The 21498-nt window shown below is 50.3% G+C and overlaps 1 protein-coding gene across 1 annotated transcript in view; it reads right to left on the bottom strand.

The window, feature by feature from the left end:
• The window catches only part of LOC146334096 (semaphorin-6B-like), a 97950-nt gene that overhangs the window by 12812 nt on the left and 63640 nt on the right, over nucleotides 1–21498 (bottom strand). The window contains exons 9-13 of the mRNA XM_084825023.1: nucleotides 19646–19863; nucleotides 17469–17600; nucleotides 11115–11264; nucleotides 4616–4810; nucleotides 1199–1339 (exon numbers count right to left, since the gene is read on the bottom strand). Coding sequence (XP_084681149.1) covers nucleotides 1199–1339; nucleotides 4616–4810; nucleotides 11115–11264; nucleotides 17469–17600; nucleotides 19646–19863 — 836 coding nt within the window. The remainder of the gene's footprint in view (nucleotides 1–1198; nucleotides 1340–4615; nucleotides 4811–11114; nucleotides 11265–17468; nucleotides 17601–19645; nucleotides 19864–21498) is intronic.

Raw genomic sequence — 21498 nt, 5'->3', positions numbered from 1 at the left:
AACGCAAATGGCGTACTGGGTGCCATTTGCATTCCTTTTCCCCCCCGCTGTTTTAGCCTACACAATTTTTGTTTGTTTGTTTGTTTGCCGTGATAGGCTATGTAAATACTTACATAGCCTATCACGGCCTCTGCAGGGACGCAAATGGCGTCCCTGCGTTAACCGTGATAGGCTACGTAATTATTTACGTAGCCTATCATGGGTATGATAAGGAAGTGAATGGCGGCTGCAGACGCGGCCGCCATTCGCAAGTCAGTGTGGACGGCAGCAGGTAAGTGCTCCGTTTCGTACGCCTTTCACAGGGTGGGGAGGCGGGGGCTTCGTTCCGCCATGGATTTTGGGGGGGGGCAATGCACTGGCATTCGGCCTCACCGAGATCCATGGCGGAATTCTCTGACATCTCTATTTGCCTCCCTACTTTAGCCGTGATAGGCTATGTAAGTATTTACGTAGCCTATCACGGCAAAGAGCAGGGATGCAAATGGTGTCCGCTACGCCATTTCCGTCGCTACTCTTTGCCGTGATAGGCTACGTAAATATATACGTAGCCTATCATGGCTAACGCAAGGACGCAAATGGCGCCGGCTATGCCAGATGCCATTTGCGGCCGCAGCCCAGCAGCGGATGGAAGTCCGGCTATGGGCGGGCCCAGCCGGCAGCTCTGTGGACTCGCCGCGGAGCGGAGCGGAGCCGGCCGGGGAGGATTCTGGGGGGAGGGAGGGATCACCTCCCTCCCCCAGCGGATGCCCCCACCTGGAACGGGGTAAGTAATCCACCCAACCCTACATATTAGCAATGAGGCAGCATGACAGCAGCAAGCGCCACCTAGCATTCATTCCCAGCATAGACTAGAAGTGTTTGGTTCTCAGCACAGCCACCTGCAGCTTTAAGACAAACAAACTTCGCTTCCCAGGCACATCTTGATATCGGCCTTTGACTCATCTCAACATGCTCAGAGGCCTACTAGCAAGGGAATTGCACTAATAATGAATTTAAGCAAGCATTATGGATCTCTAGGCCCCTCTAACACTACAGGTGACTTGGTTATGCTCCTGGGGCCAATACAGTTGTGTCTTTGTAAGCAGGGACTCTCTTGTACATTATATTTTATACATAAGTTGGTCCAGGAGCCTTTTTTGGCTGAGGAGAGGGATATAAACAAACACACTTTAAATCAGTACATAGATCAGGCACTCACTTCATACAACCAGAATGTTGGTGGCACCTGGCCACGGGGGCGCGCACCACACAGGGAGGGAAGGCCAGCAGCAGGGAGCCAGTGGCTTTGTCCAGTTCCATGCCCAGCAGTTTCCGTTCATCCACACTGTCCTTGCCGCACCTGGCAGAAAAGATCAAGACTGCTGCGTAAGGATTTAGGGGTAAGTCAAACCAGGAGATCATCTGCATCTATTGGCATGAGAATGTGCAGTCTTCAGAGCCAAACAGAGCTCTTTGCTGGCCAAAAGTGGGAAAGGAGCTTGTTTCCACATCGACAAAGGGCCGAATGGCTTACAAGTCATTGCATTTTTAGAAGTGTTTGATGTTGTTTGAGCCCGAGAAGGCTTTGCCTTCTAAAGGCAGCACAACAATACTTTTAAGTGAAATAAATTTAGAGAGCAATCCTATGGCGCTTAGACAAGCATCTGAGGGGCCATAGGATATTTCAGATTCCCAGCTCTGAGGCTGGGGAGACAGCACTCCGACCTTGGAGCTGGGAATCGGAGCTTCACACACACACCCCCGCTGCCCCTTTGCAGCCAGCATGGAAAGACCTGTGCCGGCTGCTCTCCAAGGTTGGGAGCACAACCTTGGAGGATGAGGAAAGGAAGCATTTTGGAGGGGAGGAGACTGGAGGGGCAAGATTGCCTCCACCGCTCCTCCTGCTCTGCATTGGATGACCATAAACCTCCATGTTTGGAGGTTTATGATGGTCACTACAGGATTGTTCCCTTAAAAGCTAAACAAGCGGCACCCTAAAGCAGAGGTATAGTGATGTGGCTTGTAGGGGTGCAGTGCTGGCATATTAGCAGGGATGCTGACATCATCTGCCCCCACTGTCCAGACTTTTCTGTTCCCTCTGAGCTTAGCTGGCATCCTCACAGTAGCTGGGGGGAAATGAGTTTTCCCAGAAACTATTACTTTATTTATTTTTACATTTATATATGGACTTTTTCCCTCTTGCAAGGAGCCCAAGGCAGTTTGCATGATCCTCCTCCTATCCATTTTATCCTCACAACCACCCTGCAAGGCAGGTTAGGCTGAGAGTCTGGGACTGGCCCAAAGTCCCCCAGTGAGCTTCATGGCCAAGGGGAGACTAGAACCCAGGTAGGGATGTCAGAGAATTCCGCCACGGATCTCGGTGAGGCTGAATGCCAGTGCATTCGGCCCCCCGAAATCTGTGGCGGAACGAAGCCCCCCGCCCCTCCACCCCGCGAAAGGTGCACGAAACAGGACACCTACCTGCTGCCGTTCGCGTTGCTTTGCAAAGGGTGGCCGTGTCCGCGTCCGCCATTCGCTTCTTCATTATAGCCGTGATAGGCTATGTAAATACTTACGTAGCCTATCACGGCTAATGCAGGGACGCCATTTGCGTCCCTGTGGAAGCCGTGATAGGCTGCGTAAGTATTTACATAGCCTATCATGGGGGGGAAAAAAGGGAATGCAAATGGTGGCAGATACGGCCGCCATTTGCATTCCCTTTTTTTTCCCCATTATAGGCTACGTAAATATTTACGTAGCCTATTACGGCAAAAGAGAGGGGCACAAATGGCATAGTGGCCACCATTTGCGCCCCTCTCTTTTGCTGTCATAGGCTATGTAAATATTTATGTAGCCTATCACGGCCAAAAAAAAAAGGGAACGCAAATGGTGGCAGCTACAGCTGCCGCCATTTGTGTCCTTGTGCAGGCTGCCCAGCTGCCGGATGTCCGGCTGTGGGCGGCCCCGGCCGTAGGGATGGCGGAGAATTCTGCCATGGATTTCAGTGAGGCCGAATGCACTGGCATTCGGCCCCCCGAAATCCGTGGCGGAACGGCCTGCCCCTCGCCCCCCCCACGGATTCCCCCCGGGACGAGACTTACCTGGGGTGGTCCAGCGGGTCTGGCGGCGGCAGCAGCTGGTCTTTCGACTGGCTGCCGCAGCCGCCATTTGCATCTGGGTCTTCACCATGATAGGCTACGTAAGTATTTACATAGCCTGTCACGGCAAGCCAAGCAAAACCCCCACAAAAAATGGCGTATGCAAATGGCGACGGCTACGGTGGCCGCCATTTGCGTTCCCTATTTTTTGCCATTTTAGTCTATGTAAATATTTACATAGGCTATTATGGCGGGAAAAAAAGCAACGCAAATAGCGCCCACTACACTATTTGCGTTCCTCCTTTTTTTTTTGCCATAATAGCCTACGTAAATATTTACGTAAGCTAAAACAGCGAAAAATACGGAACGCAAATGGCGGCCACCATAGCTGCCGCCATTTGCGTGCACTGTTGTGTTTTTTTGTCCAGCCGTGGTAGGCTACGTAAATACTTACGTAGCCTATCACGGCTGCCTGGCTGGACGCAAATGGCGGCTGTTATGGCGGCTGCCATTTGCGTCTGCAGCAGCCTGTCCGCAGCCGGAACTCCAGCTGCAGACGGGCCTGGCCGGCTGCAGAGCAGAGCCGGCCGGGCAGGATTCCGGGGGGAGGACCGGATCACCTCCCCCCCTGTCAAGGATTCCAGGGCGAGGGACAGAGCGCCTCCCCCCCCCCACCGCGAACACAATCCATACATCCCTATCCCGGCTGGCGGCTCTGCAGAATTGCCGCAGAGTGGAGCCGGCTGTAGAGAATTTTGGGGGGAGGGACGAAGCGCCTCCCCCCCACCACAAATGTCACCCTTCAAAAAGGTAAGTGACTTTCGTACATCCCTAAACCCAGGTCTCCCCAGTCCCAGTCCAATGCTCTAACCACTACACAACACTGGCTCTTGTAATGTAAGGTATTTTGGCGTAGCTTGGTTTTGAATGGGCAGTTCAGACCCATCAGCTTTACAAAAGCCCTATTCCTGGTGGAGATGACACCTGCTAGGACTGGTTTGTTGATATGGATCAATGCCACTGCCTGTGTTTTCAGACTCTCCTTGGGCATGTGGCTAGGGGGACCATCACAACCAGTGCCTGCACTTTCAAGTTTACCATGATGCCAGTGCTTAGAAGAGAGAGGTGCTGGGGCTTAAACCTGGCTGGTTCTGTCAGCTCCCCTCAGGGCTAGAATCTTAGAAGGGGTCGGAAGGGGCCTGCAAGGCCATCGAGTCCAACCCCCTGCTCAATGCAGGAATCCAAGTCAGAGCATCCCTGACAGGTGGCTGTCCAGCCTCGACTTGAAGGCCTCCAGTGCGGGAGAGCCCACCACCTATTTCACGTGGTAGCTGAATTATGCCAGGGCTTCCTGAAGCAAACAGACCAGTGCTCAGACACTGTCAAGGTGCACATCACTGCCTTTTTAGGTATGCAACTCTTCCATGCACTATTTCTGTATTCCAGCTTCTAGCGTTCCCTCTGGTCCTTCCCTCTTCCAGTAGCTCGAATGAAGCTGTGTGTGCGTGTGCATGCGTGTGGTGCCCATTTCAACTTACTTGTCTCTTGGGTAGGTCTCAAACTCCTCCAGAAGCAAGCTGTGGCTACTGGTGCGGACGGTTCCGGAGCTGGCACTGAGGTTGGTGTGGATGAGAAACTTGAGCACCATGCCTGTGTCGGATGCTAGGAAGACCACGGTGTGGTTTCTGCCAGGGCCCGCCGCAGGGTCCACCACAATCTTGTGTAGCTGATACCTGCCCAAGGAAAATGGAGAGTATGGCTGAGCCAAATGCATATTGACACACTGCACTAGACAGATTTGGGCTAGTTAATGCAATCAGTAGAGACACACAGACGGACAGAAAGACAGAAACACACACAGACAGGCAGACACAGACACAGACACGAAAACACACACACACACACACAGAAACACATACACAGAGACAGACACACACACACACACAGGGACAACACACAGGCAGACAGGCAGACAGACAGGCAGAGACACACAGACACAGGCAAAAACACACACAGACACACTCAGAGACAGACAGACAGACAGACAGACACAGACCCCCCCCCCACACACACAGACATACACACAGAGACAAAAACACAGACACAGACAGGCAGGCAGGCAGGCAGGTGGGTATACACACACACACACACACACACACACACACACACACACAGCAGCTAGCTTGTTCTAGGGATGTACGAAAGTTCCACCACAGATCTCAGGGAGGCCGAATGCCAGCGCATTTGGCCCCCCGAAATCGGTGGCGGGACGGCCCGCCACCCCCTCGGGACAGGACTTACCTGGGGTGGATCTTCCTGGTGGCAGCGGCTCCGGCGGTGGCTCCAGCGGTGGTGCGGCAGCGGCAGCCGGTCTTCCGACCGGCTGCCGCCACCGCCATTTCCAGGTTTAAAAAAACAAAAAAATACGTGATAGGCTACGTAAATCTTTATGTAGCCTATCACTGCTGACTTAAAAAACAACAACGCGCGTACGCAAATGGCGGTGGCCATCACCACCACCATTTGCGTTCCTTATTTTGGCATGTCTTATCTTAGTCTACATAAACGTTTACGTAGAAGACGGCAAAAATAAGGGGAACACAAATAGCGTAGCGTCTACGCTATTTGTGTTCCTTATTTTCGCCGTCTTAGTCTACGTAAATGTTTACGTAGACTAAGACGTGTCAAAATAAGGAATGCAAATGGCGGCGCCCATGGCCGCTGCCATTTGTGTATGCACATTTGTTTGTTATTTTAATCAGCCGTGATAGGCTACGTAAAGATTTACGTAGCCTATCACGGCTGACTGCAGGGACGCAAACGGTGGCGGCTACAGCCACCACCATTTGCATCCCTGCTAGCCAGCGGCCGGATGTCCAGCTGCTGGCGGAGCCGACCGGCGGCTCCGCAGAATCCCTGCGGAGCACAGCTGGCTGGGCAGGATTCCGGGGGGGGGGAGGAACGGAGCGCCTCCCCCCTGGCGAGGATTCTGGGGGGAGGGACAGAACACCTCCCCCTGCACCATCAGCATAATCCCCGAAAGGTAAGTACCTTTCGTACATCCCTAGCTTGTTCTGCAACCTTTTGGAAGGAGAGAAAAAAGTCAATTACAGAAAGGTTTTCTGCTGTTTCATTAAAGCTGCAATTCTCCCCCACCCCCAACCCCTCCAATTAATTCTGGCTGTTTTGCATATGAAACTTAGCAAAGCCAACAGCACGGAGCAAGGATGGAGGCCAGCTGGAGGGCTGGGGCAGGGGCAGTGGTGTTGTGACCAGCGATCCCCCCTTGACTGCTCAGTAAATTGTGTCCCTCCCCTGCTGGTGCACACGCCATTGTGACCATGGATGCAGATGCACCATTCCTGCAGTCATCAAGGGCTTGCATCCTCCCTTGGAATGTTGGGGAGATGTTTTGCTAGGCCTTGTCTGAAACACAGACAGACAACACCCCCGCCCCAATATCTCCTGGTGTGTATTTCTGGCTTGAGAGACAACATAATTTCACATAAAACACCAATTAAGACAGCTTTAATTAGAAACAGATGGTCTTGGCTGCTACTTAGGAAAGGAATGGAAATGTTCAGTTTCCTGGCCCTTCCTGTCATGTTTGGCCTATTCAGTTAAAGATCTCTTGGCCTGTGTCCCCCCATCTTGCAAGTTTGCAGACAGTACGTTGCAGGTTTAAATAAGAGAAGCTCTCAGGCTTTTGCAACCATATCAGCTGCTTTCAGCTAGCCTAAAACTGTTTGTAGTTGAGCACATGTTTCCTGATTAGTGAAACGAGTGTCACGCCTTCCCTATCTTTCTACAGCAACTAGGGATGGTGGAGAAATCCACCACAGACTCCAGTGAGGCTGGATTCTTTAGAATCCGCCCCCCCAGAGTCCATGGCGGAACGGACTGCTCCCCCCCCCGCGGACCCCTTCAGCAGACTGATAAGTGGGTTTCGTACACCCCTAACAGCAACACAGTTATAAGAAAATCTTTAGCACCCTAAGAGAAGAGGGGGCTAGCAGATGCTTATGCACATGCTTAGTTACTAAAGGCTATGCCCGATTCTAAAGACACGAATATGTGTCTCAAAGCTTGCTAGAAATAATCTTATAAGCAATATATCTGTGTAAGTGTGATATGGTGTGATGTGACGTATACTGTGACGTGTATTGCCATATAAAAGTGCGCCCTGCCATATGCTCAGGGCCCTCTGTTCCTTTGCTGACAGAGTGCCTGTGAGCCTTGTAATAAAGTGCTTTCTGATCCAAAGTCTTACCCATGTAAGACTCCGGTCCTCCCCCCTGGAATCCTTGACGGCTGGCTCCGCTCCACTGCCAGGCCGTGGAGCAGCCGGCCACAGCCATCCGCAGCTGGATTTCCGGCTGTGGACAGCCTGGTGCGGACGCAAATGGCAGCCGCCATAGCGGCCGCCATTTGCGTCCAGCTAGACAGCCGTGATAGGCTGCGTAAGAATTTACATAGCCTATCACGGCAAACGTAAAAAACAAAACAAAACACGAAGCGTACGAAAATGGCGACAGCTACGGCGGCCGCCATTTGCATTCCCTATTTTTCGCCGACTTATCTTACGTAAATTATTACGTAGGCTAGAACGGCGAAAAATAAAGGAATGCAAATAGTATCCACTACGCTATTTGCATTCCCCTTTTTTTCACCGTTTTATCTTTCGTAAATACGTAAATATTGACGTAAGATAAGTCGGCGAAAAATAGGCCACGCAAATGGCGGCCACCGTAGACGCTGCCATTTGCATACGCTGCGTGTTTTTTTGGGGGGGTTGATGTTAGCCGTGATAGGCTATATAAATTCTTACGTAGCCTATCACGGTCCAAGGACGGCAGTGGCAGCGGCAGCAGCCCTGCTGCGGCAGGCCAGGAGACCAGCCGCCGCTGGAGCCGCAAATCCGCCCCAGGTAAGTGCCGGCCTGGGTTGATTCCCGGGGGGGCAGGAGGCCGTTCCACCACGGATTCCGGGGGGCTGAATTCTAGAGAATCCATCCTCACTGGAATCCGTGGCAGAACTCTCCGCCATCCCTACCTCTTACCACATTCCTCACACACAGAGGTGCATAAAGTATCCACATAAGATAGGTGTGTAATACTTGTATATCTGCAACAGCTAGTTGATTAATCAGTTAGATTAATCAGGTAAAGACCACTGGGATAGGCAAAAAGGCTGCTCTCGGTTAATCAGTCAGCAGACCTTTAAAAAATTCTTCATAAATCAACATCCTGTTTTGGAAGAGTCATCCCCTTCTCTGTGCAAGAGAACAGAGAATGCTTCTTCTAAATTGATCCGGCTTCAGCACATGCATGCATCATCATGCAGCACTCGACTGCATTGGCACCTTCTTGGAAGTAGGGATGTACGAAGGTGACTTACCTGTTCGCGGATTATGTTGATGGTGGGGGGGAGGCGTTCTGTCCCTCCCCCCGGAATCCTGTCAGGGGGGGAGGCGCTCCATTCCTCCCCCCGGAATCCTCGAACAGCTGGCTGTGCTCTGTGGCAGCTCCGCGGAGCAGCCAGCCAGGCCCGGCCAGGCCAGAGCCGTCCACAGCCGGATTTCCGGCCGCAGAGGGCTCTGGGTAAAAAAAAACAAAAACGCGTATGCAAATGGTGGCGGCTTGCGTTCCTTTTTTTTACCGCCTTAATCTACGTAAATATTTATGTAGACTATGACGGCAAAAATAAAGGGGAATGCAAATAGCGTAGCGGGCGCTATTTGCAGCCCTTTTTGATTCCCCGTTTTAGCCTATGTAAATCTTTACGTAGGCTAAAACAGTGAATCAAAAGGGGACGCAAATAGCGCCCACTACGCTATTTGCGTTCCCCTTTATTTTCGCCATCATAGTCTACGTAAATATTTACGTAGATTAAGACGGTAAAAAGAAGGACTAAAAATGTAGGGATGTCAGAGAATTTCGCCACAAATCTCGGGGAGGCCGAATGCCAGTGCATTCGGCACCCCGAAATTGGTGACGAAACGGTCTGCCCCCCCCCACCCTCCCCGGGACGGGACTTACCTTGGGCGAATCCTCCTGGCGGTGGCGGCTCCAGCGGCGGTTTGGCGGCAGCTGCGGTGGCCGGTCTTCCGACCGGCTGCCGCCACCGCCATTTCCAGTAAAAAAACAACAACAACAACAAAACATGATAGGCTACGTAAAAATTTACATAGCTTATCACAGCTAGATTTTTAAAAAATACCATGATAGGCTACGGAAATGTTTACGTAGCCTATCATGGCTGAGTAAAACAAAAAACAAAAAAACGCGCGTACGCAAATGGCGGCGCCCATGGGCGCCGCCATTTGCATTCCTTATTTTGGCATGTCTAGCCTACGTAAACAATTACGTAGACTACGGCGAAAATAAGAACGCAAATGGCGTAGCGTCTACGCTATTTGTGTTCCCCTTATGTTCGCTGTATTCTGCGTAAATGTTTACGTAGACTAGACGTGCCAAAATAAGGAACGCAAATGGCGGCGCCCATGGGTTTTTGCGTACGCGTGGTGTTTTTTTTTACTCAGCCGTGATAGGCTACGTAAACATTTACGTAGCCTATCACGGCTGACTGCAGGGACGCAAACGGCGGCAGCTACAGCCGCCGCCATTTGCGGCCCGGCCAGCCAGGATTCGGGGGTGGAGGGATGGAGCGCCTCCCCCCCCGGCCAGAATTTCAGGGGGGAGGGACGGAGCACCTCCCCCCCAGGCCAGAATTTCGAGGAGGAGGGACAGAGCGCCTCCCCCCCCCAGAATTTCGGGGGGAGGGACAGAGCGCCTCCCCCCCACCGCGAATCAAATTTCGTTTCAGGTAAGTGACTTTTGTACATCCCTACACAAATGGCGGCGGCCATAGACGCCGCCATTTGAATACGTGGGGGTTTTTTTACCCACCCAGCCATGATAGGCTACGTAAAGATTTATGTAGCCTATCACATCTTTTTTTTTTTAACCTAGCCATGATAGGCTACGTAAATCTTTCCATAGCCTATCACGTCTTTTTTTTTTTTTTACACAAGGCAAGCCTGGAAATGGCGGCGGCGGCAGCCAGTCGGAAGACCAGCTGCAGCCGCCGCCGCCGCCGACAGAGCCGCCACCGCCCGGAAGATCTGCCCCAGATGAGTCTCGTCCCGGGGGGGCAGCGGGGCAGGCCGTTCCGCCATGGAGTTCGGGGGGCCGAATGCACTGGCATTCAGTCTCACCGAGATCCGTGGCGGAATTCTCTGACATCCCTACTTGGAAGAGGCATTCTCTCCTGTGCGTGAGAGGGAAGAGAGAATACATCCTCTAATATAGGGATGGAGAACCTCCAGCCCACACAGGTAGACTACGGCCCATGAGGATTTTCCATCCAGTCTGACAACTTCCTCCCCAGGCCCCATCTCTTCTCCCAGCAGGGAGAAGCTCTTACCTCCAGTCAGCTGATTGGAGGTAAGAGTTTTACCCTGCTGCACAGTGAGAAAGAGAGCATTTGTCACTGTGCAGAAGGGATAAGCTCTTATCTCCAGTCAGCAGCTGAATAGAGATAAGAGCTTTTTCCTGCAGGAGAGGAGGCCAGGCCTGGGGGGAAGCTGCTGAGTAAGTCAGTCCTGCTTACTTGTGAGTAGACATGCATAAACTTGTCCTGCTTATATTTGAGTATAGCTTCTCCAATAGGCGGGCTTTCCAACAAGGGAGAGCCCACCAGTTCATTGGTCCTATTTTCAAACTGCTCTGACCAACAAGAAGCTTCTCCTAATGTCCAACCAAAATCTACCCTCTTGTAACTGAAGCCATTTACTTCTAGTCCTGCCCTCTAGGATGGCAGAGTATGTCTTTTCCCTGTTCTATGTGCTGGACTTTCAGGGATTGGAAGAGGGCAATACCATGTCCCTGTCCACCACCACCACCGCCACCCCGACAATAGCGTCCACACCTGATACAAAGACCAGATTCTGAACTAAACTCTGGTTTCTCTGCTCTTATTTTCACAGGGGGCGACCAATGTTTAAACATTTTAGCACACTCTCTCTCTCTCGCTCACCGAATCATGGTCCGGATGATCCAGGGAGCGTTGCCCAAAGATGGCACTGACCCGTCCATCAGGGGATGAGTCTTGACGAAATTGAGGATCTTGTCTGGAAGGAAGCTGGAGGAGTTGTAGTGCATCCCAGGAGCTGTGCAGCAACCCGGCCTGGGAAGCACAGGGGGAAGGGGTGGAGAACGTGAATGGCATGCATTGACTGAGCAGGATTAAGACAAGGACATCCTTGGATAATTGCCTATTTCTTCACATCCCTCTTCCATGTCACAGTGCCCTCACCCCAACTACCTTGTTTCCTGTTCCTTTAACCCAGTGGTGGGGAAGTGGTTTGTGATGGGTGGCTGGGTGACCCCCCCCTCACAGCCTTCCATTGGCCAAATTATGTCAGGGTGCGGGGTGATGCCTCCCACCCACCCCCGCAACATCAGGGCACCGAGTCATGCCACCTGATGTCAGGATGTGGAGTCACGACACCTGACATCAGGGCATGTGGTTACATCTGTGACGTCAAGGCACTGGGTCACATCCCCTCACACCATTTGGCCCTGGCCAAGGTAATCCAGCTGGGGATCCAGCTTCATTGTGCATCAGCTTCCCCTCATTGTGGAATTCCCCATCCCCACTTGATGTCAGGGTTGCCCCTGAGCATATAGCGTGCCAGAGCAGTTCAGATTCTGAGGAACAGCTGGAACACATGGGGGAGGAACTCTCCCAGGCTTCAGAGGCACAGCTGGATGGAGAGGCCCCCCTTCACACTTCCCTGGGAGTGATAACGAACAGGGGGAGGCGAGGGAAGGACAAGCTGAACTTTTAGACGCAAGGTGCAGGCGCGGGCACAAGCGGGGAGTCGCAGGGGCGGAACTTCGGCGCTCTGCCCGATTGGCTCGGCGTCAACAGCTGCGCCCAGGCGAGTCACGGGAGAGGGGGAGATCTCCCCCTCCCACCCCTTAAGTTAAGAGTAGGGATGTCAGAGAATTCCGCCATGGATCTCGGAGAGGCCGAATGCCAGTGCAGTCGGCCCCCTGAAATCTGTGGCAGAACAGCCTGCCACCCCCGCCCCCCCGTGTATCCCCCCCCGGGACAAGACTTACCTGGGGAGGATGTTCTGGGCGGTGGCGGCTCTGGCGGCAGCTTCGGCGGCGGCACCAGCTTCGGCGGCTGGTCTTCGGACCGGCTGCCGCTGCCACCATTTGCAGTCTGTCGTTTGGTTTTTGTTTGTTTTTTACAAAGATGTGATAGGCTACGTAAAGACTTACATAGCCTATCACATCCCGGTTAAAGAAAAAAAAATGGCGTACAATAATGGCAGCGGCTATGGCCGCCGCCATTTGCGTTCCTTATTTTTCGCTAGGGATGTACGAAAGTCACTTACCTTTTACGAAATTTGATTCGCGGTGGGAGGGAGGCGTTCTGTCCATCCCCACGAAATTCTGGCCAGGGGGGGAGGCGACCCGTCCCTCCCCCCCAAAATTCTGGCTGGGGGGGGGAGGCGCCCCATCCCTCCCGCCGCGAATCCTGGCCGGCCAGGTCTGCAAATGGCGGCAGACGTAGCTGCCGCCATTTGCGTCCCTGCAGTCAGCCGTGATAGGCTACATAAATGTTTACGTAGCCTATCACGGCTGAGTTAAACAAAAAACCAAAAACCGCACGTACACAAATAGACACTACGCTATTTGCGTTCCCCTTATTTTCGCCATAGTCTACGTAAATGTTTACGTAGACTAGACGTGCCAACATAAGGAACGCAAATGGCGGCGCCCATGGGCGCCGCCATTTGTGTACGTGTGGTTTTTTTTTTTTTTTTAACTCAGCCGTGATAGGCTATGTAAAGATCTACGTAGCCTATCACGGTATTTTTTAAAAATCTAGCCGTGATAGGCTACGTAAATCTTTACATAGCCTATCACTTTTTTTCTTTTTTTTTAACTCGGAAATGGCAGCGGCGGCAGCCGGTCGGAAGACCAGCCGCCGCCACCGAACCACCGCCGGAGCCGCCGCTGCCAGGGAGAATCGGCCAAGGTAAGTCCCGTCCTGGGGGGGGGTGGCAGACCGTTTTGCCACCGATTTCGGGGGGCCGAATGCGCTGGCATTCGGCCTCCCCGAGATTCGTGGCGAAATACTCTGACATCCCTATTTTTTGCCGTCTTAGTCTATGTAAATATTTACAGACTATTACAGCAAATCAAAAATGGACGCAAACAGCGCCCACTACTCTATTTGCGTTCCCCCTTATTTTCGCCGTAATAGTCTACATAAATATTTATGTAGACTAAGACGGTGAAAACTAAGGAACGCAAATGGCGGCGGCCATAGCTGCCACCATTTGCGTACGCTTTTGTTTTTGTTTTTACCCAGCAGCCACCGCGGCCAGAAATCCGGCTGCGGACGGCCCTGGCCTTGCCGGATGCTCTGCGGAGCCACCGCAGAGCAGAGCCGGCCGTCGAGGATTCCGGGGGGGAGGACTGGATCGCCTCCCCCCCCCGTCGAGGATTCCGAGGTTAGGGACGGAACACCTCCCCCCCGACCATGAACAGAATCCACGAAAAGGTAAGTCACTTCCGTACATCCCTAGTTAAGAGAGCTTGCCGCCTTCTTCCCAAACAGAGATCAACTTTCGTAGTTTCCCTTTGAACTCCTTGAAGGCTGTTTCCTTTGTAGTCTGTGAGTCTCTAGCAATTTGCATCTGTATGCCTCATTAGGGTAAATGGAATTAAAGCCTTGGAAATGCAGCCTCTTGCCTGAGCGTTGATTTGGCTCTTGGAGTTCTCAGCCGGGCAAAAGGGAATCCTGACACTTATATTGGCCTCAGGCCTGTAGTTTTGGAGGGGCTTAGAGATCCATAATGCTCTCTGACTTAGAATCATAGAATAGTCATAGAATTATAGAATAGTAGGGTTGGAAGGGGCCTACAAGGCCATCAAGTCCAACCCCCTGCTCAATGCAGGGATCCAAGTCAGACTTTAGTCCATCAGCTGCAGTTTTCCTGCTAGTAGGCCTCTTGGCTGGTAAGATGAGTCAAAGGTCAATAGCTCGGCCTCAGCACATTCCATGCTAACGAGCGCTGGTCTTATCAGGGCCTAGGATGTGCCTGAGAAGTGAGGCTTGTTTGCCTTAAAGCTGCAGGTAGCTGTGCTGGGAAAGTTCTGATTGGTCCCCCTCTGACATGGGGCTGTTAGCCTACGCTGGGAAAGTTGCAGATGAACACTAATTAACGCTTGCTGCTGTCATGCTGCCTCACTGCTGACATGTATGGTAAATGACCCATTGTACCCCTTGGCTCTGGGTTCAGAGACGCTGTCTGATCCAACCGTGGGGTACACCTGTGCACTGTAAGTACTCAATAAAGTCTCCTTGTAAGCAAACCTGGATCTGGCTTATCTTTATCTCAGCACCTCCAAACCTTAGCAGCCCACAGCCGGGACATACACTGCTTTAACCAGAGTGTTCCTTAGAAAAGATGAAAGCAAAGTAATAGCTCTATTTATTGACAACCACCGCCACAAAAATAAATGACACTGCACTTCAGTGTACTTAAGAGTTGTTCATTTAACTCTAAAGCATGACGTCAAACCAATGAGATGGCGGGCCAATGCAGAACATGATGTGTGCTCACATAACAATGTTATATACACACATACTATGGAAATGTGAATGGGGCACAGCCTGATCAAATTCCTGTCCTGCCCATAACAAGGGAAACGTCTGTGGATTAGAAACATCAAGAATATAAGACACACCCTGCTGGATCATCTAGTCCTCCACATTCATTCCCACAGCGATCAGTTTTAGAGAAGCTGGAGAAATTCTAGATGAACTAAAATAAGCTTGGATTTCTAAGAATCCAACCTGTGGAATCCACTGCGGAGCGACACCCTCAGGCTGTGCGGAGTTCGTGGACTTCTGGATGATTTTTTCACTTTCTCAAAATTTACGCATATAAATTCGTAGGGAAATACGTACGTTTCTGCTGAGGAACCATTGAATGGAATCGAGGAGAATACGCTAAATGTTATGTACTAAGGTAAATCATGTAAATACTTATGTAATTATTTACGCATTTTTCCGCATGACGAAAAAAATATTCGTATCTGTCTGTGGGTGGACGACGTAACAAAAGGCACCTGAAAATCCACGAAACACAGACAGAGTGGAGTTTACACAGTCTGCACATCCCTAGTCAGTTTATGTAATTGGGAATTTTGGAGAAATCCACAATGGAATTTAAAAAGTTCGGCTTCCTATGAATCTGACCCGTGGATTCCACAGCGGACCAGCTTTTCCTGAGTCACATGGATTCCACAGACTTGTGGACTAGTTTTTTTACTTTCCAGAATTTTACGCAAATTTATTTATTTATTTATTGCATTTCTATATTGCCCCATAGCCGAAGCTCTTTAGTCATTGAAAAATATGTAAAATTAAACATCACTGGCCGAAAATGTGCATTTCCCACATAGGTTAAAGCATGAAAAGTGCACAGGGGGATTTGCACAGTTTCAGAATTGTGAATTTGCACAAATGCAAATTTGTGCAAATTCAAGCAATTGGAAAAAAACTGATTCCATCAATGAGTGGATAAAGGAATGAAAGGCACCAGACAGTCCATGAAACTCAGATGGAACGAATTTTACAAAATCCGTACATCCCTATATGTAACCTGTATGGTGTGGTAGGGGTGTCAGAGAATTTCTCGCCGAAACTTCGGGGGGCCGAGTGCCAATGTATTCGGCCCCCCAAAGTAGTTTCGGGGAGAAATTCTCGGTCCCCCCCCGCCCCCTGCACCCCCCCCCGGGATGGGACTTACCTTTCCCGAATGTCGCTCCCGGTGGCGGGTCGCAGCGGCGGTTCGGCAGGGCTTTGACAGGGGCGGGGGCAGCAGCCGGTCTTTTGACCGGCTGCCGCTGCCGCCATTCCAAGAAAAGTAAAAAAAAAAAAAATGCCCCCGTGATAGGCTACGTGATGATTAACGTAGCCTATCACGGCTAGATTTGCAAAGTCAGCCGTGATAGGCTACGTAAATCATCACGTAGCCTATCACGGGTGACTTAAAAAAAAAAAAAGCGCGTACGGCTAATGCCGTAATGCTATTTGCGTACGGCTAATGCTATTTGCGTTGCCCTTATTTTCGCCGTAGTCTACGTAAATCTTTACGTAGACTACAGCGACCAAATAAGGAACATGAATGGCGGCTCCCTATGGGGGCCGCCATTTGCGTACGCGCTTTTTTTTTTTTTAAGTCACCCGTAATAGGCTACGTGACGATTTATGTAGCCTATCACGGCTGACTTTGCAGATCTAGCCGTGATAGGCTACGTAAATCGTCACGTAGCCTATCACGGGGGCGTTTGGTTTTTTTTTTAACTTTTTATTTCGTGGCCGGGCAAGGCGAGGCGCCTCCTCCCCGGCCTGAATTTCGGCCGGGCAAGGCGAGGCACCTCCCCCCCTGGCCTGAATTTCGGGGGGAGAAGCGAAGCGCCTCCCCCCCACCGCGAAGCAAGCTGCGAGACGAGGTAAGTGACTTTCGAGCACTCCTATGGTGTGGAGAATGTGGATAGGGAGACATTTTTCTCCCTCTTTCAAAATACTAGAACCCAGTGGAGTCATCCCATGAAGCTGATGGGTGGGAGATTCAGGACAGATAAAAGGAAGTCAAACTATAGAATTTGCTACCACAAATCATAGTGATGGCCACCAATTTGGATGGCTTTAAAAGGAGGTTAGATAAATTCCTGGAGGAGAAGGCTATCAATGGCTACTAGTCCTGATGTCTTTACGCTACCTCCAGGATCAGGGGCAGTGTGCCTTTGTACGCCAGTTGCTGGGGCACATGGGCGGGAGGGTGCTGTTGCACTCATGTCCTGCTTGTGGGTTTCCCGTGGGCAGCTGGTTGGCCACTGTGTGAACAGAATGCTGGACTAGATGGACGCTGGGTCTGATCCAGCTGGGCTCTTCTTATGTTCTTACATTCTTATGTTCTTCCTAGCAGTAGCCCACTCTGCTGTTTCCATACTGAGATTCCTTTTCTGCTGATGGAACTATTGCGATGCTTGTGAGCATTCTATAACATCACAGAAGCTAGACCAATGGCTTGGTGAGGGAAACCCCCTTAAGAGTCCTGCTGGATCAGACCAAAGATGCATGTGATCTAGCATCCCATTTCCCACAGTGGCCAGCTTGATGCTTCCGGGAAGCCCCCAAGCTGGACGTGATAGCAACCATCCTCCCCTAATTTTGCTGCCCCAGACACTGAGTGGTAGACTGAGTGGTAGACTGCCACTGAACATGTAAATCCTGCATTAGCTTTCATGGCAGACAGCCAGTTGGGAACAACGTGACGGCTTCTGTTTTACCCACCGTGGCTTGGGTATCAGCTCCTCCGGCACTGGGGTCCAAATGGACTCGGGGGATTTCTGCTCCTGGAAGCGTCCTTCGAAGACAGAGGCTATTTGGGCCATGTCAAAGGCACAGACAGCTGAGCCAGGAATACTGTAAAGGGGGAGAAAAGGAGCCATTATCAGATCTTTTGGAGAGAAGAGATTCTGAGAACCCACAGGCAGTGGCGTCATGAAGCCAGGGCCTCGCAGGGACGCAGCCCCAACACTTTTATTAGCAGGAACACTGACATCATCTACCACTGCCCTCAGACTTCCCTGTTCCCTCTGAGCTGAGGTGCAATGTGCACAGTAGCTGGGAGGAAAATGGCCCATTTTATATATTGTTGGGATGCAAAGTATTTGGGGTAGCTTGGTCCTGAATGGGCAATGAAAACCCATTCCCTTTATAGAAGACCTGCTTCGGGTGGAGAGATAAAAACACCTAGAACAGGTTTGTTGATATGGATTAACAAAGCGGTCTGGACTTTTGGACTCTTCTTGGGGGCATGGCTTTGGGGACAATGAGCACCTGCACTTCAAAACTGATCAGAAGACCGCACCCACATGGTGTGACCAGTGGTTGGTTTCCAAACTGCATGAGCATTGTAGTTAAGGTTCTGAACTATGTGAGCCCCCGATTGATAACTCACCTCTGCCATGAGCACATTAAGGGTGCAACCCTATGTATGTTTAGAAAGAAAAAAGTCCTACACTTCCCAGCATGCCCCAGCCAGCCATGCTGGGAATTGTAGGACTTCTTTCTGTCTAAGCATGCATAGAATTGTGCCCTAAATGGCTTTAGGCAAGCTGGTATCTTTCTACCTCAATACCCCCATGGGAAAAAACTTTCCTACAATACAGTGTTGTTCTATTGCAGCCAGATTATTTATTGATTTTATTTGTATCCTACCTTTTTACCAAAAAATGGCACTCCAGGTGGCTTACCAAACCAATGAAAATGGATTAAAACAGTACATTAAAATGCAAGGAAAATGTAACAATTACAGAAAAAAATTATTATTAAAAAACAGCACCTACACCCAACCCACCAGACCCACCGACAGGTTCTATTCATCAACAGCTGTGAACACTCTAAAGTGTTATGATGGTTTATTAATAATAATAATTAATTATGGATTAATAATAATTAATCACTGATAATAACAATTTATTACTATTATTAACATCTATTGATGATGATGATGATTCTGGAGCCTATGAATAGGAACACAGGAAGCTGTCATATGTCAAATCTACCTTGCACAGTGTTGCACAGCTCTTTAAGGCTTAAGGTTTCAGACAAGGCCTTCCCCTGCCCTACCTGGAGAAGCCACAGACTGAACCTGGAACCTCCGGCATTCAAAGCAGGGACTCTACCACTGAGCTACAGCCCTTCCCCAACGAATTCTGGCAGCCCTTCTGCTCAGAAAGCCCTATCCCATAAATCCCTGATCTATGAGGCTGCCTGTGGTTAAAGCCTAGGTAAGACTCTGCATATATGCTTACAAGCTCTCTTACCCTTTAAGCTCTTCTCCTCAATGCCAGATGTGCAGTGGAGCTTGTTGCAGTTACTCAGCAACATCTGAGAAGCCCTCCGTACATGCTCGTGAGCTGCTGTCTCAATTAGGACGTTACATATCCCAATGAACCTACTTCAGTGAAGAAGGAACTTGGCACATTCCCAGAAGCACTCTCTCCTGTATTAGCTTTTTAAATTATTATCACATTTATATCCCACTCTTTTTCCTCTTTCAAGAACCAAATTCAGTGAAGAAAGAACTTGGCATGTTCCCAGAAGCACTCTCTCCCACATTACCCTAAAAAAATTATTATTATTATTATTACATTTATATCCTGCCTTTTTTCCTCTTGAAAGAAACCCAAGGTCGCTTACATAGTACTCCTCCTCTCTATTTTATCCTCACGACAACAACCCTGCAAGGTAGGTCAGGCTGAGCATCAGGGACTGGCCCAAAGTCAGCCAGTGAGCTTCATGGCCGACTGGGGACTGGAACCCTGGTCTCCCGAGTCCCAGTCCAGCACTCTAACCACTACACTACACTGGCACTATTACGAAACAGATCTCTTTTTTTGAGGCTGAGTCCTCATGGCTAGCTCAGCTGTTGTGCTCCCTGCTTCTCTCAACCCCCAGCTGACCTGTTACTGGGCGTAGAGAAGACAGCCAGCACCAAAGGCCTCCCGTTGATCACCAGGATGTCTGTGACCGACTGGATGACATTGAAGTAGAAGTGAGAGTCGCCCAGCACGGAGCAGTTGAGGCGGGCCTTGAGGAAGGATGTCCACTGCTTCTCCAGCACCCGCTGGGAGCCGCCCATGTCATTCTTACACACACGGGCCACCCGTGAAACCACCACCTGGATGGGGGGGAAACAAGCAGGGGCAGGAGAACTGGTAAGGGGAAAGCCCATAGCTCTTGCTTTTGAGAATCAGATCCGGTGGCGGGGAGGGTTGGAGACCACAGGGAGGGCTTAGAGCAGGGATGCAGAATGTCAGGTCTGTGAGCCGCATCCAGCATCCTCAGAGGGCCACACACCCTTTTTCTGGCCACACCCCTTTCCTCTGTCAGCTGATCATTTGGTGGTTTTCCAGCTTTTGCATTCTTTTTCCCCATTTTAGAAGCTTGAACTGCTTCTCCTAAGGCTTCGTTACTGGCAGTGAGCGCTTGGAGCTAAAATATGCTGCTGTTTTTGGTAGTTTGGCCCCTCCCCTTTTGATTTCAGCCCCACCCTTTGCCTTCAGCCCCACCCACCACTGAATGTGGCCCCCAAGAGCTCCTCTGAAAGGGAATTCAGTCCCAGGGCTGAATGAAGTCCCCCAACCCCTGGCCTAGAGGCTGATTCACAAGATGCAAGATCTGCTAGTTCACAGCATCAGAAGCTGCATTATACCAAGAAAGGCCGTTGGTCTATCTAGCTCAGCATTGACTGCACTGGCTGGCAATGGCTCTCCCAAGGATTCAGGCAGGGGCCTTCTGCATGCAAATGCAGCCCTACCTTGAGATTGAACCTGAGGCCTTCTGCATGCAAACTTTGGGCTCTGCTACCAAGGTTCTAAAACAAAAGTGAGATGCCAGTCCTCATGGTGCTGAATAAAAGGCTGATTTAAATAGGAACTATAGGAATATCAAGCTACATGGACCAATGGGCTGACTCAGTATAAGGTAGCCAATATTATCCTCTTTTCAGAGCCAGGTTAAACTTTCCTCTATTCCCAGGCATTTGACAGCATACGATGGGCTCCTTCCTTGATGCATCAGTTGACGCCTTTAGTTGTCATGGATGTTTTCAGGTTTTTTTAATGGAATTGTGGTTTTTTAAATCATTGTTCTGAGCTGTTTTAAATTATTTTAAATTTCTGTATGTCTTAATTTTGTTGTTAATAATAATAACAATAGCAGATTCACCTATTGTGGAAGATGATGATGATGATAGTAATAATAATTTATTACATTTCTATACTGCTGAAGCTCTCTGGGTGGTTCACAAAGATTAAAAACCCATAGCTCAGTGGTAGTGCCCCTGCTTTCATGCAAAAGGTCCCAGGCTCAATTCCCGGCATCTCCAGGAAGGGCTGGAAAAGACCCAGCATGAGACTCCAGAGAGATGCTTCCAGTCAGTGTAAAGAATCCTGAGCGAGATGGCCTAATGGCCTGACCTGGTATAAAGCGGCTTTCTGCTTATATGGAGGCAGCCAAGGATTTGCTTTGGATTCTTATCCTACTGGGCATCTCATTTTGCTAGTCTGGAATGATGAATTCTGACTTGCTCTTTAAAGCTGTCATTACAGTCAGTGTGGCTCCCGCAGAAAGAATTGCTTGGAGCTGTGGACGCAATTGATGATTACTGAAATGCTTTCATTCTACAATTTTGCTTTATGTTTGCAACAAACTGGGTTGTTATAGAAGACAGTCGTTTCTACAGCTGTCACAATCCCACTTTATTACAGGAAAGGGGTGTGTGTGTGTACATAAAATATAAATATTTTAAAAT

The sequence above is a fragment of the Heloderma suspectum genome, chromosome W (genome assembly GCF_057233095.1).
Source record: "Heloderma suspectum isolate Gila_16-S chromosome W, 16-S_ref, whole genome shotgun sequence".
Classification (NCBI taxonomy): Eukaryota; Metazoa; Chordata; class Lepidosauria; order Squamata; family Helodermatidae; genus Heloderma; species Heloderma suspectum.
The sequence above is the reverse complement of the archived record's forward strand: the minus strand, read 5'-3'. Positions and strand labels throughout refer to the sequence as shown.